The sequence below is a fragment of the Sceloporus undulatus genome, chromosome 6 (assembly GCF_019175285.1).
Source record: "Sceloporus undulatus isolate JIND9_A2432 ecotype Alabama chromosome 6, SceUnd_v1.1, whole genome shotgun sequence".
Classification (NCBI taxonomy): Eukaryota; Metazoa; Chordata; class Lepidosauria; order Squamata; family Phrynosomatidae; genus Sceloporus; species Sceloporus undulatus.
Genome location: NC_056527.1, coordinates 78620872 through 78635471, shown reverse-complemented (window position 1 = coordinate 78635471; position 14600 = coordinate 78620872). Strand labels below are relative to the sequence as shown.

Sequence of the window (14600 nt, the reverse complement as noted above, 5' to 3'; positions counted from 1 at the left end):
GAAGGAAAATTCATGTTCTGTCCCTCTTACCGGCACCTTTCCCCTCAAAAAGACTGGGTGATTTGAGCCCTTCCTGAACAATGTGGGAATGGACAGCTGTGGGTGTTGTAATTTTTGGATTGCCCAAAATTGACAGGCCTCTGTCTAAGTCTTGATGACTCTTCCCCCTTCCCTCAGCAGTCCACAACATCCCATGTTTAGGAGAGCTTGTAATCTTCTAGAGATACCTTTTGGATTATGAAAGAGACCTGGTGGAGGAAAGATGAGAAGCATTCCTTCTGTAACTTAAATTAGCTTATTTTACAGTCTAAGCCAATAATTTAAAGTACATTAGAAACTCCATTAATGATATATTTTTTGCATCTTTAGAAGTTTTGGTGATACATTGCTCAAAATGAAAGATGTCTGCAGATACATAAGCAACTATGATAATGAAGCCCATGCAAAATACAAAACCCAAGTGATATATTCTACAATGCTGGTGTTCTTCAAGAATGCATTCCAATATGTCAGCAGCATTCAACCTTCTTTGTTCCAAGGTTTGTTGAAGTGGTGTGTTTTTCTTTTGAGTCTTAAAGTATGAAGTCTTTGCCAGAATTACTTTATGTTGTGCGTGCTTTTAAAGTGGCATTAGGTACTTTTAAAAAGAAAGAAATATCCATGTGGGTTGCATTAATTTGGTGGTCATGTCTGTATCTGTATCTTTCATATATGCATACCAACATGGCATGATCCTGGACCATCGGTCAGGGCTAGAGTCACGTGCATAGGTGCAGTGACCCTCTTTAAAACTCACTGGCCTCTATAAATATGTACTTGATTGGTTTTTTTCTACTGAACATCATGCTTAAAGCAAGCCTCTTCTGAACTGTGTCTTCAGGAACTCAGGAGTTCTCAGTAATGGTGGAAATGAACCCCATGTAGATAACACACAGAAATGAAGGTTTGGAAAGACCTTTGGGGCCTTGGGGCTTTAGTGTCACCAAAGGTGTCAGTAGGAACCATGTTAGTTGACACCCATAGTATTGGTGACATTGTTTTTGGGTAAACCTCTCCAATTAAACTGGAGTAAAACTGGGGTTAAAAGGTAGAAGTGTTCAGCTATTAATCACAGTTAAGGTGGTCTGGGTTTCAATGGAATTGTTTCAAAACTAGGACTGAAGATTGTTAGACCTCTTCTTTAAGTGTAGAATATCGCCAGTCATAACTGTGACTATTGGTAGGACCAATGTATTCTTTAACCAAGCGTTTGTGTGTCTGTGGAGCTAGGGGATTTTGTGAGGAAAAAGCATGTGGTCAAACAGTCCATTCCTACACTGCCTCCAAGCGTTTATTGTGTAAAACAAAGGTAATTTGCTTTCAGTTACATGCCAAGTATGATATTTTATATATTGTTGGACTTCCATCTAGACCAGATAAAAGTTAAACGAATGTCTCTGTGGTATTGTTGATTCTCACTTTCTCCAATGAGAATTTCAGTGTGTTTTAGCATATTAAAAATGCCCCATGTCCACAAGAGTTTTTATGGGTTCCAAGTGAAATGTATTCCACAATACTCAAACAGAGCCAGAAAAATAATGCTTATGTACACTGGAACATGTGTTTTGAGTAGTGAGAACTCTCTCTCTCTCTCTCATATTTTCTCTTTTTTCTTTTTCTTTCTTTGTGTCCTTTCCTACTCCCATCCCAAAGTTTGTAGCTAGGTCAAGTGCAGTAGATTTTTCAGGAGAATTTTTGTCCCTGTTGTGTTTTTTAACAAGTACCTGTACAGGTGGCTGAAATTTTAGGACATCATTCAATTCAATAATTTATTACGGTCATAGAACAGCAAATATTTTAGGACATCGTCCACAATTCTCCAGGTGACAGTATGGTAAAATAGCTATCTTGTAGCTTTAGTTCTTTCTAAATTGCATTAAAAAGTGACTAGAGGACTAAAATATCCCATCTGACTGGATAAGTATTAACGAGTTGCAGTGCTTACCTGTTTAATTTAAATTATAAAGATATTAAATTTGCCCATAAATGACTGGCCAAGGATCATTGTCCTGGAAGTAAGAAAAGCTGTGAACATATTGTCAGTTTCCAAATTACTTCTAGAGGATTTGACATTAAAGCCCAAGGCTCCATTTCTCATAAAATTAAAATGCACCTTTGACTGGACAAATGTGGGAAAGAATAGGTATGAATGTCTTCATTGTGCTCTTGAGTGGTTTTTTTTTAATCATAGTGTGATTGGGGATTCTAGTGGTATACTTGTTCAGAGACACTGTTCTCGCTACAGTACTTTCTTTTTAAACATATTTTAGGGCCAAATGTTCCAAATCAAATTCCGCTAGTACTCCTAGAGGATGTGTCCAATGTTTATGGTGATACAGACATTGAGCGTGGCAAACATATACACAAGAAGCGGAAACTTGCTGAAGGGCGAGAGAAAACTATGGTAATGCTTCTCATTATTTTCAGTGTGCTGTGATTTGATGCCACGTTAAGTTTGTTCACAGTTATTGCTTCTAAAGCTCTACTGTGTTGTGTTTAATAATAATAATAATAATAATATTGTTTATTTCTAGCCCGCTTTTCCAGAGATCAAAGCGGGTTACAACATACGTGTAGAAATACAATATACAATATAAAAACATACCAAGTTCAAACATCATAAAACACATCCCAATAAAACATATACAATTCCAAAAAATAAAACCAACAACAAACTAGCTGAATAGCAACTGAGTAATAGGGGAGAGGACACTTAGGGGAGATTACACTTAGACTGCTGACAAATTTAGTAGCTATATGCAGCAGACATTTTGCAGCTGCAGTGACTGTCTACAATCTCCTCCTATGAATATGCCATGTGCATCTTCACTTTGGTTATAGAGGAAAGACAAAGAACATTATTCTGACAAACAAAAACCTACTTCTATAACCTAATTCCCTTGTGCATCCTTCCCATTGTACTATAATTCCCTTTAAACTCTTACATTACTCTGTAGAGCTAATTTTCCACTTTTTTCAAATGGCTCGATTTAGACATTGCTAGAAACAAAATTCTTTCACCAAATTTTAGCAACAACAAAAAAGAGTGAACTTTTTTTCTAAAGCAGAACTCTTCAAGAATTACAATAAATAAATGTTTCAATTTACATTTTGGAGAGTGAATGAAACTTAATTTTATATTACTTGATACTATATTGCAGTTCACTAAGCTCTTCAAATGTACTTCTTTCAGGAGGAGATACATATTTGCAATGTGTTGTTCATATGCAGTGATGGTGAACCTTTTCCAAACTGCAACCCAAAACCCACTTATTTATTGCAAAGTGCCTCTGACTTTCTAGTAACAAACTCTGGCAAACTCTATGCTGGGGTGATGGCACATGTGCCCACAGAGAGGGCTCTGAGTGCCACCTCTGGCACGTGTGCCATAGGTTCGCCATCATGATCTGCTTTTCAAGATGTTCATTTCCTGAATTAAATTTTAAAAATATACATACAGCTTAATAAAATATGAGATAACACTTGGGCAGTGCCTCAAGTGAGGTGCATGGAGGCAAAGTTGCTTCCAGAATGCTTAAATTAGTCTGGTAATATTTGAATATGTTAAAGTAGTTGAAAGTCTGTATTTTTTTCTTGCCTCTATTCAAAGTCTTTTGGGGCCTAAAAAGACTTGCCCACATTTCAGTTTCCCTGTGTCATTTTGGAGGCTACACTTTACCAATGATCTTAAGCACAATTATTAAAAAGCATATACTATGCCACTCAGGGCTGGCTTTAGGTATTTGGTCACCAGAGGCGAGAAATATTTTGGCACCCCCTGTCGCCCCTCATAATTATTTTCACCCCTTGATTTCTGCTGTTTCATTTGTTAAAGCTAAAAATGACATAAAACTTAGATTCCAAACTCTTGTCATAGTATTGAGAAAAACTTGTCGTAGGAATGCAAGTTCCAAACATTTGCTAGGCAAACATTTAAAACATTTTAAATGTTTACTAGGCAAACATTTAAAATTAAATCAGTTTGTTTGTTGTAAACAATAAACTCAAGATGGCTGGCAACTGGCGTTCCGTGTTGTGGCACCAAGGGTAAGGTGGGTGGGTGGCGAGAAGAGAGGTTACATTCAAGGCGCATGCGCAAGGCGGAAGATGTACCATGTGACTGTACCACGGACACAGGGGGACACACATTTATATTTTGGCCATTGTACAAAGTAACCGTCATATGCTAGCTTGCTTTCGCATCGCTTGCTGTAATGAGTTTTCACTTTAATAATGTTTAATTACGTAAAACATTATACAAAAAAAGTCATCGCGTTGCCCCTAAATTTTGCCACCCTAGGTGGCTGCCTAGTTTGCCTATATGGATGAGCCGGCCCTGGTGCCACGGCCAGTCTTTGAGTCATTGATTGTGACTACACTTGTCCCTCCACGTTTGCTGGAGTTAAAGGCCCAGGACCCCCGTGAATGTGAAAAAAACCGCAAATAAAAAAACTTTTTATCTGAGACAACACTTCTCTAGGAATCTCTAGGTCTTCCAGTGCAACACTGTGATCAACACCTGCCAGACACTGACCGCAGAATTGTTCTGGAGGAGCTACAAATGCATAGTGGAGTGTTTTCTCTAGGAATCTCTTGGTCCTTCAGTGTGACTTTTGGTTAAAGTTGGCCATAGAGTTGTTCTGGAGTACCTAGATATTCCTACAGAGAACATATTAATCAAATCTGCATATAATCAAATACTCAAAAGTCAAAGCCGCAAATGTGGAGGGTTGAGTATATTATTATTTGTATTGACTTTTGAATAGAGCTCTGATGATGAAGATCTTTCTGGGAAGGGGAAAAACAGACTTATTACAATAAATGCAGCAGACCTTTCAAACTCAATTGAAGTCCAAGAGAGCTTTAGACTGGCTAGAGAAAGCTGGGAACTTCTCCATTCAATGGAATCATTGGATAAAGGTAAGTATATTTACATGTTGTCAGAACTATGTGCTGCTTTGCTACGTGTTCAGAAGTAGGAAAAATTGCATTCAATTTATATTAAACTGTTACCTCCCATTTACACTGAATTACTTCCTTTGTATTTGATCCAGGGGTAGCAGCTGGGAATTGTGCAAAAAGTATTTCAGTGTCCACTTCTGAGGCACTTTCTAAAGACTTCTAAGGGCAGTGTTTGAATGATTAAACAGTGTGTTTTCAGGCCTTTTGAACTAGAAAATGTGTCCACCACAAGTGACAGGAACAGCTCTCATGTTTCATGCTGGCCTAAGCAGGAACTGTTGTTGTTATGGAGAATTAAAAAAATGCAACTGTTCCCATCTTTAAGAGGAACAACTTCATCCACCAGAAGATTTTTTTATTTTTAGTCCAAGGAGCAGGATGATGCCTTTTTCTGAAGGCTGTTTGAGTGAGAGTTTAAGAAAACTCTTCTCTTAATATTTTACTTGAATCTGCTTCTTCCAGAGCATATTGATAGAGACTACGGTTTACATACCGAAGGTCCCAGTTTCAAACCTTGGCATTTTCAGGCAAAGCTGGGAAGAAATTGTGTCTGAAACCCTGGAGAGCCACTGCTATTCAGTGCCAACTGAATGGGGTTAGATCAGGGAGGGAATTGTGTTCCTCCCAGGTTTTTCCAAATCCCTTTCAGTTGCTACCCCACAGTTCTCCCACTGCCATCAGACCATCCCCCCCCAAAAAAAATTATATGTTCAGCCCTCCTGCCTGCGTCCCCAGAAAACATGCTGAGAAAACTGGAAGTAGCAACCTGAAATGACTTGTGGTTGCATTTTTCAGCTAGAAGTGCTGCAAAAATGGCATACTGTGGCCCATCACAGGAGTATGGGGGTAAAAATTGTTTCCAACATCTGTCCACTTTTGGACTAGATGGACTGGATGTATGACAATTTAAAACAACTTTCTTACACCTGTATTTCTTTTTTCTTTTCTTTCTTCAGAATTTACAAGAATTTGTTTGTCGTGGAAGACAGATACGTGGCTTTGGCTCCGGATCTTTCTTACAGATATGATTATTTATCAGGTAAAAAATTCAGGAGCTCTGTACCTCTGCTGTCTCACTGCAAAGTTAACTGACCCATCTGTATTCCATCAGCTTGGTACTTTGCAGCAGGCAGAGGCTGATGGGAGTTGTAGCCCAATGGTCTTGGAATGCACCAGGTTGAAGAAGGTGGCTATACAGCAAGCACTAAGTCTGATGTAACAAATAGCTGTGTTCAAATGGACTAAGCCTGGCCTGCACAGAGATTAGCCTTTTGGTCTTGTGCTTGAACACACATGCTTTGGCTTTTAAGGTCAAGTCTAAGTAGTGCTCTTTGCTTTCCCTACCCATAGCCATCGGAAGCTGATTAGTTGCAAGAACTGGTAAGGCAATCTTCTTGGAGTGCTTTGAACTTTCATAAAACGTATAGATATGTAGTACAGAGCTAGTTTAAATCTCGGCCCACTAAAGAGTTCACCCAGCTGGCTCTGAGTAAACTGCTTTTTGTCATGTTTCACATCTCCTTTAATATGGAGCTATATATATTTGCCCAACTTACAAGACTCTTGAAGGATTGGGAAGGGGAGTTGTGAAGCTTAATATTAGCAGAAATTATTAGGATTGTTTCATGGTTTTAAAATGATCTGAAGTGTAGACAAATTGGAGAGTTGTGATTTCGTCTTTGTTTCTCTTGTTTGAAAGGGTCAGTATAAAAAAGCCATTGCCAGCTTGCATCACTTAGCAGCTTTGCAGGGATCACAGCCTCAGCAGCAGATAATGGGACAAGGATCACTAGAAAATCAGCGAGCCCTGATCCAGCTAGCAACCTGTCACTTTGCACTTGGAGAATACCATGTAAGTCCCTGCTGTCATCTTCATCTAGTTAGCCCCTTTCTTTTCTTGTTGGATACCGCTACTGTGGTTAGCAGTAAAAGCCTGTACTGTAGAGTACAACTCAAGTCTCTGAGGCCACAATCATTGTGCCATAAAGCCTAGATTCCTGGTTAATCAAATCAGTATGGATGAACAGCATGCCAGTGTACACTTGCCATTCACGCTCACATTGTTTGACTGTGTACAAAAGGTCAAGATCACTAACTAACTTTGAACCAGGGTTTGTTGTTGGCTTCTGACTCTTGGCTTGTTTAAGAACAGTAGGTCTTGGGTTCTAATATAACACTAAGCTACCTTTGCTTGGCTTTTTATGTAATCTTGCAAAATGGAAATAGTATGCTGCTCATTCACACTACATTTTAAAAAGCTAGATTTGAGGGTTTGTGGTTTTGAATAAATGTAGTTGTACTCTTATAGTTGTCATGTATTAAAAGCAAAGGAACAGATTTGACCATTGATGATGGGTAAGTTGAAACATAGACTGTGGAATTTGAACCTGACTGCATGGTTTGTCTCTGTGGCATAAAATAATCTCCAACTGTGGCATAAATAATCTTCACACTTTAGTTCCACCTGAAACATTGTACTGGGTAGTACAAGTTTAAACTGATGTGAGCTTGGAAGTCCCAATACAATCTCGTATTGTCCCATCAACCAATGTATTAAGTGGCTTCAGTTCCCTACTTGTGTGACTTATAAGCTCAGCCACTTAAAGTAATAATAATACTATTGTGATATCAAATAGAAATGGTCAAGTCACAGGTTGCTTGGTCAGTCAAAATAGTTGGGCTTCTCCAAGTAGCTACTTTGAACATCAGAAACCTTTGTGAGTGGTGGACATCAGTCTCCTCTTCAAAGGAGATTATCGTTTTTATGCTGATTTGTGATGGTGGTTCTTTGGGGGTAAAAATGGAGGCCACTGTTTCCTTTGACCACTTGTTGTTCCTGTGGGGCCAGGAAAAAGAAGCTAAATTGCCATACTAAGTGACCTGATAGGGGAGGTTCAACATGAAGAGAGTGCCCTGACAGAGAAGGAACAGTCTTACCACCATCTTTTCTCCATAAATGCTTGAATGTTGCAAGTAGAATAAACAGGCTATGCTTCTTGTCACATTTCTGCTCAAAGGAATGGAGAAGGGTGTTTACAAGTAGTTCTACTCAATTTTCTAATATTCCCAGTAGCAATATAATTATAAACCGGCTATTCGTTTTTATTGTTTCTGGCTTTTGTGAGTTCACTTATAAACTGTTGATCTTTCTTCATTCTTGTAGTTAACCTGTGAAAAGGTACTTGATCTAATGTGCTACATGGTACTTCCCATACAAGAGGTGATTAAGCCTCAGGAGGAACAGCCAACGTTGAAGTCAAAATTCAGGAAAGGTGAGTGAGTACCTTCTTTCTTAGTAGGTAGCAAATTATGAGGGAATAAGGCTTCAAGTGATTAGCAGTAATCAGTGTAATTTTAATTTAATTAAACAAAAATGAGTGTCCCTTATTGATTTTTATGTGTTTTTAGGTCAGATAAATAATTTTAGAGTGTAATCTGTAATTTTAAAAAAGCTTCCCCTACCAAAACCAGACCCAGAATATTTTCTGGAAAAGCCTGTATAAGTGTTTACTGGCAATTGAAAACTTAGTATTTTTTCTCTCCCTATATCCTCCCAATCCAGATTACAATAAGACACTGAGATTTCTGAATTTTACAAGTGGTTGAAAAATAATGGATTTGGCTTTTTGATGTTCGTTCTTCTTGTATGTGTCATTGGAAGTAGGCTGAGATGAAGGGAGAGCAGTCCATAATACAGTCGTCCCTTCCCTTACATGGGACACACACACACACCCCGCATAAGGGAAAAAACGCAGATGCTCAAGCCCAATTCAAATGAATGGGGCTTGTGCCCATGGCAGTGCAATGGCGGCGCATCATGGGAACACACACCATTGTTTCCTTCTGGCATGCAGCTCCCTTCCTTCCAGGCACATTGTATACATTTTTTGCTCCCTTTTCCCCTTTCCATGGCCAAATAGAAGATTAACATTAAATTAACAATCATTCTTGGAGACATGGAATTATTTTTTTACCTCTTCATATCCTGTTTTTCCATCTACTTTCTCAATCACAATTTCCCATTTATCCCTCCATGATTCTTTATTGCTTTATCCAATATACTTAAGCCTTCTTTCCCTAAGAAAATCAAATAATACATATACAGTTATTTTAATTAGAAGAGAGCATTTTTCTCTATTTCTTAGGGAATTGCAGAATAGAGATAGTTACTCAAGCTGATCGACATTTCAGGCCTATCATTTTTAGTTCTGATCAAAACTGGAATTTGTAACAAGTGCAAATTTATCATTTGTCTTTAGCTTCGGAACTGAAGCTCTGGCCATGTACAAGTAAAGCTATTATGCCGTACTGTCTTCGGTTACTATTAGCATGTTTTAAGGTAAGATACCATTCTGCCCATAGTGGAAAAAAAGTCCTATTGCCCCTTTCGTATTAATAGTTGTGATTTTGGGAGAATTTTCCCTTCATCATTGTCTGCATTTTGGACTCAGTATCTTTGTTTTGATTTTAGCAATATACATTAGTGGAATGGTTCAATGTTATCACTTGGCCCTCTGCCAGCAGCCCATTTGACAAGTCAGGTAGAAAAATGATGCCAAATAGACCAAGAGCCAGTGCAATTTAAAAAAAAGAACAGATTTTTGGCTGGCATAGTCTTTCCTAAAAGGGTAAAGAAAGGGAGAAAATTCCTTTCTGCTGGCTCATAGTGTCTGATCAAAGCTGTATTTATATGTATCTGAAAAAAAATTAATTCATTTCATCTTTGACATCCCTGGATCGATTTTCCATTGATTGAGGATCATTATGAAGGAATTTCTTCTTGGCAATCTGTGTCTGAGAATAAAGCAAAAGCCGTGTTTACTTATTTACTTTCATTTACTAATTATCTGATTAATGTATTAGTGAAAATATAAGGGAGATGTGTTTAGCTGTGCCCCAGGCCACATGGCTTTTCCTTGCCATTCTTGCATTGAGAAGAAATTTTTACTGTTGGGACACTGTAGTCCTTTTGCACTTACATTGATGCATCATATTAGTAATGATAGGGCTAAAACAGAGGTGAGAAACTTTAAGCTTTCCAGATATTTTGGTCTACATAGTGGTTTCACTAGGGGATGCGGCCCTTACTAGGGGTGCAGCCCAGAAGGGGGCTGACACTCAGTCAGATCCTCCCAGTTTGCTGCGATGGGAAGCCCTCATCACAAGAGACTTCTGTCACCATAGCAATGGAGAGGGACAAGTGCCCCTCTGCCGGCTTGTCATGGTGGCGCAGACCTTTACCATTGCGGCAAAAGAGAGGGCCAAGCGTATCCTTTTAGCCGCTGCCAGCACCCCAGCAGCTCCCCCATGTACTGGGTGACATCACAAGTGGGGATGCCACTGGGACTACAGCTCCCATATTTATTTGCTACGGATCTTGGTATCTGGAGTTTTGAGAATTCAGGTCGAAAACATTGGCTCCTCTATCCCTGAGCTTAAAGACTGCTTCTTTTAAAGTGTCCCTCCTCCTGTTCATTTTTCACCTATGGTGTGTGCAGTGGGGAGAGGGAGAAAAACTTTTTGAACTATGGTTTGGGATGTTGGAGTCCTACTCCCAGCATTCCTCACAGTTGGGTATGCTGGCTAGGGCATATTGTGCCCCTTTCTTACATTATGTGTTACCCGATTCAGCCTTATCCCAAATTCAACATGAGAATTGTTTGAAATTTTGTATATTTTTATTCCAGTGTAGGTTCCATCCTAACATCAGTTCACATTTATATGCCGCTTTGACCAGCATTTTGAGTTTAAGTGGAAACAGTGCCGTCTGTAGCCTGATGCATACTTGAAGAGTATGTGGTGTGTAAAATATGAAACAGTTCTCTTTCTGCTATGTTTTGACTTTGAATATATTGAGTAAAGGTGTTGTTAAGTTTCTTGAGTGCATTTTTCCCCTAACAGCCGAGAGCTTTCACAGACAACAGAGATGATATGGCACTAGGACACGTGATTGTGTTGCTCCAGCAAGAATGGCCAAGGGGTGAACATCTGTTCTTGAAAGCTATCAACAAAATCTGCCAGCAAGGAAGCTTCCAATATGAAAATTTTTTCAACTATGTGACAAGTATCCTTTCCCCAAAACGTTAGCGGGTGGAAATAGATGGTAGGAGGCCATCTATGGGAAATAAAGACTAATGAAATAAACTTGGGAATAACAGTTGGGAAAAAGATGAGAGAGATGTGGAGACAATGGAGTTTTGAGAGAGGGAGAGGCAAGAAACAGGGTTCAGGAAGCTCCTTAAATTCTGGAACATGCTGAAGTGGCAATAGTCTCTGCATCTTTTATTATCAGAATCATACTATGTTACAAGAGCCATCTAATCCAGCCCCCTCCACTAAATGGATCCCTGGGGGCTGAATATCTGAATTAGGTGCGATTTGGATTTGATTTGGCATTTGGCAAAGTGCATATTAAATTGCCAAATGAAACAAAGTAAAACTAAAAAGTTTTGATCCGTGTAAAGGAATCTTTATATCACTTTAAAAACACCTCTTTAATCAATTAAAACATTTAGTTAGTTATTTTTGTATGTTATCTGTCAAGATACTTTTGCAGCACAAGCATATGAATATTTACTGATGGGAAAGGCCTGTTGAGCTCAGTAGGATTTATTCCCAGGTGCATAAGTTTATGCATATAACTGTAGTTTTAGAGGCTGTGCAGACTAGCCATTAAGGCAGCCCTAGGGGCAGAGTTGGGGCGTAGTGTCCACACGACGCATTCCTCAACTCTGGGCCCATGGCAGCATGATGCCGCACAGCACATCCCACGGCACATGGCATCACGGTGCTCCTCTGGTGCTTTGTCCACATGACACAGTGCCAAAGGAGCGCCATAAAGTTGTGGCATCGGCAGCTATGGTGCCCTTTCCAGGGGACAAAAAGAGCTGCTTTTTGCAGCTCATTTTTGCACCCTGGAAAGTCCAGATTGGAGTCACAGCATGCAGTTGCTGCAGCCTCAATCTGGCAAAGATGGAGGCGACTGCAGGCCACCCCTTCAGGGGTGCCCTTAGTGTATCAGTAATTAGGTTCCTGTTGTAGATCTACATGTCCTAACCAACTCTTTGGATCCCGTATTGGGAGCAACAAGTAAAGAAAAGGTTGTCAAAATTGTTTGTGAATGAAACATGCTCTGCAATTCCTGCAGAATTATTAAGGAGGAACAGGAATTTGAAGGCAAATAGTATAGTGGATCATTTTCACTTCACTGTTACCAAGTCTGCTTCAATTTGGGACCTGAACAATTTCATCAGATATTGATATGCTGGAAGAGTTTGCTTATTTAAGAACACAAGAAGGAGGAAAAATTCATCTGGAGCTGCTGCCAAATCAGGGGATGTTGATAAAGTAAGTTTTTTTTTTAAGTTTTACAGTTAAGGAGATTACTGATATAATTTATATGATGTGTGTAATGCTTAAGCACTGTACTAGGAAGCATGTATTTTAGTGGTCAGTTGGCATCTGGGTAGATTTTAGACTTTTTTGTGAGCAGCAGTAAATGCATGCAAGACTCTGTGGCAATGAGTTATGTGTTTTTTTAAAACTTAACCTAGGTATCCGAATCAGATATAGATGAGTAATCCCCACCTCCAGGACAGTGAAGCAGCAGATATTAATCTCCTGAGCTGTGAAAGTGCATGGTCTGGGGCAGGGGTGGGGCAGGGAGAATGTACCAGAACTATATTGGTTTCTGTATTGGGAGACTTTATTTCATTTCTATGTGGATTTCTATCATTCTTCCGTTTAATGTGAAAAGAGTAATTACACAGTGGCTAGTCTGTAAAGGTAGAAGCGATGCTAGCAGCTATCGATCCAGGAATATCAATTGAAATCTCTGCTCTGATGGAATCCATAGTGAGGTTGACAACAAGTGGCAGCTCCACTCATTTTCAGTAATTTGTGCCCAAACAGATCACAGACATGTATGCTTGGCTATTCTACTTTTTTATGGGGTAAAGGTACTTTATGGGGTAAAGGCACTGAGGAAGCGACCTGTGAGGACGATTGAGAGATTTCCCCAGATTGGGTAGCTCTTGGTTATGTGTTTTGTGATGTTTAGCCCTTTGGCATGTATTTTGGCAGTTTGGATAGTGCAACCAAACATCTTTTCTTGTCCAAAATCGTTTCCCCTTATTTTCTGCTCATGTTCCATTCAGCCTCAGCTGCAGCTTTCCTTTCTTTCACATGACTTTGTGTATTTGAATGGACACCAGCTGATGTCTTTCAGCACCAAACATGTGGTCAAGAGAGTTAAAGGAAATGCCTATGGGTAGAAATACTCAGAAAATGGCTCTACATTTGGCAAGTGAGGGGTAGGGTAAACAAATTGTGCTCTAGAATAGATTCAAGGACCATTCCAAGGATTGAGGGTGGTTGGAGTTTGGGCCATCAGTGAATGCCCCATTCTGCGACTAGAATTTCAAGTCAGGGTCAAAATAGTTGCCTTTGGGAAAGGGTAATGCTTTGATAACATGGTTTGGGTGGTAGTAAAATTTCATGAGGCTTCAGTCTTTACAGAATTTCAACCTTGCTCCATATTTATACTGAGAAAAGGGGCAATCCAGAAAAAAAAGTCAGGATGGGATGGTGGCAGGAAGGAAAAATGGGGAGAGTAGCTGGAAGATAGTAATAGTAGTTCATGATAGTTATAAGGGCTGCAGAACTACTTTAAAAGAAGTTGTTTTCAGAATGCAGAATTTTGGGACTGTATCGTACATGGACAACAGAAATGCAGAAAGATGCAGTCCTTGATATTACTTCCCGATGTCAATATTAGCACTGTAGCTTTCCAAATGGGTGAGAGTCACCAGTGTGCTCACTGTACCAATATATTCAACCGAATCTATCTAAATATACATTCTTGTGGGAAGAAGACTGGCAACAGTATACTGTCTGTTCCATTCCCAAGGAGATTTTAAAAACTCAGAAAATTGCCAGAACATGTTGTTATCATCTCTTAGGAAAGGGACCAGTCATGCAAAATCTTTTGTATGCAATGGAACAGAAAATCCAGTACTGCAGCTTGCTCATTCTCTATCATGCAGAAGAGCAGGCATAAAAGGTCAATTCTTTTAGCTGAAGAAAGGGCAGCACATTTGATGTCTCATCTAGACTCTGTCACTTTCTTGAGAGCACGAATCCTTTGCCTTGCTCTTCAAGCCATTTCACAATCTTTAGAATCAGGGCTATTTTCTCCATCCCACCACTCCACCTTGAAACATTTTGCTTTATCAGTCTTCTTCTTCCCATCCACACCACAAAAGTTGACATCTGTCTCTTCCTTAAGGCCCCCCTTCCTATTTTCAAGCTCTTCAGAACTATTCAGGGATCTTACCTTGAAGCTAGTTTTCTTTGCAGCTTTCACATGAGTTAGAAGGGATAAGAGAGTGTAGCACTCACCTATTGGGAAGGATCTTTCTGGCTTCCAATGACAAGGTATGGTAATCTTTTCTATCCACCTCTTCTTTATTCCTAAAGTGAATTACCTTTTTTGTAGCACTTAATTTTTCCAAATATACCAGGTGGACATGTGTTAGGAGCTGCAGATCTATTATTATTATTATTATTATTATTATTATTATTATTATTATTATTATTAT

At 39.3% G+C, this 14600-nt stretch overlaps 1 protein-coding gene across 2 annotated transcripts in view; it reads left to right on the top strand.

Moving 5' to 3' along the window:
• Positions 1-14600, top strand: part of INTS10 (integrator complex subunit 10) — a 33086-nt gene that overhangs the window by 11629 nt on the left and 6857 nt on the right. For both annotated transcript variants that reach the window (XM_042472149.1, XM_042472150.1), the window contains exons 8-16: positions 370-539; positions 2310-2443; positions 4806-4959; positions 5958-6040; positions 6701-6853; positions 8165-8273; positions 9261-9340; positions 10903-11065; positions 12255-12348. In XM_042472149.1, the coding sequence (XP_042328083.1) occupies positions 370-539; positions 2310-2443; positions 4806-4959; positions 5958-6040; positions 6701-6853; positions 8165-8273; positions 9261-9340; positions 10903-11065; positions 12255-12348 (1140 nt within the window). The remainder of the gene's footprint in view (positions 1-369; positions 540-2309; positions 2444-4805; positions 4960-5957; positions 6041-6700; positions 6854-8164; positions 8274-9260; positions 9341-10902; positions 11066-12254; positions 12349-14600) is intronic.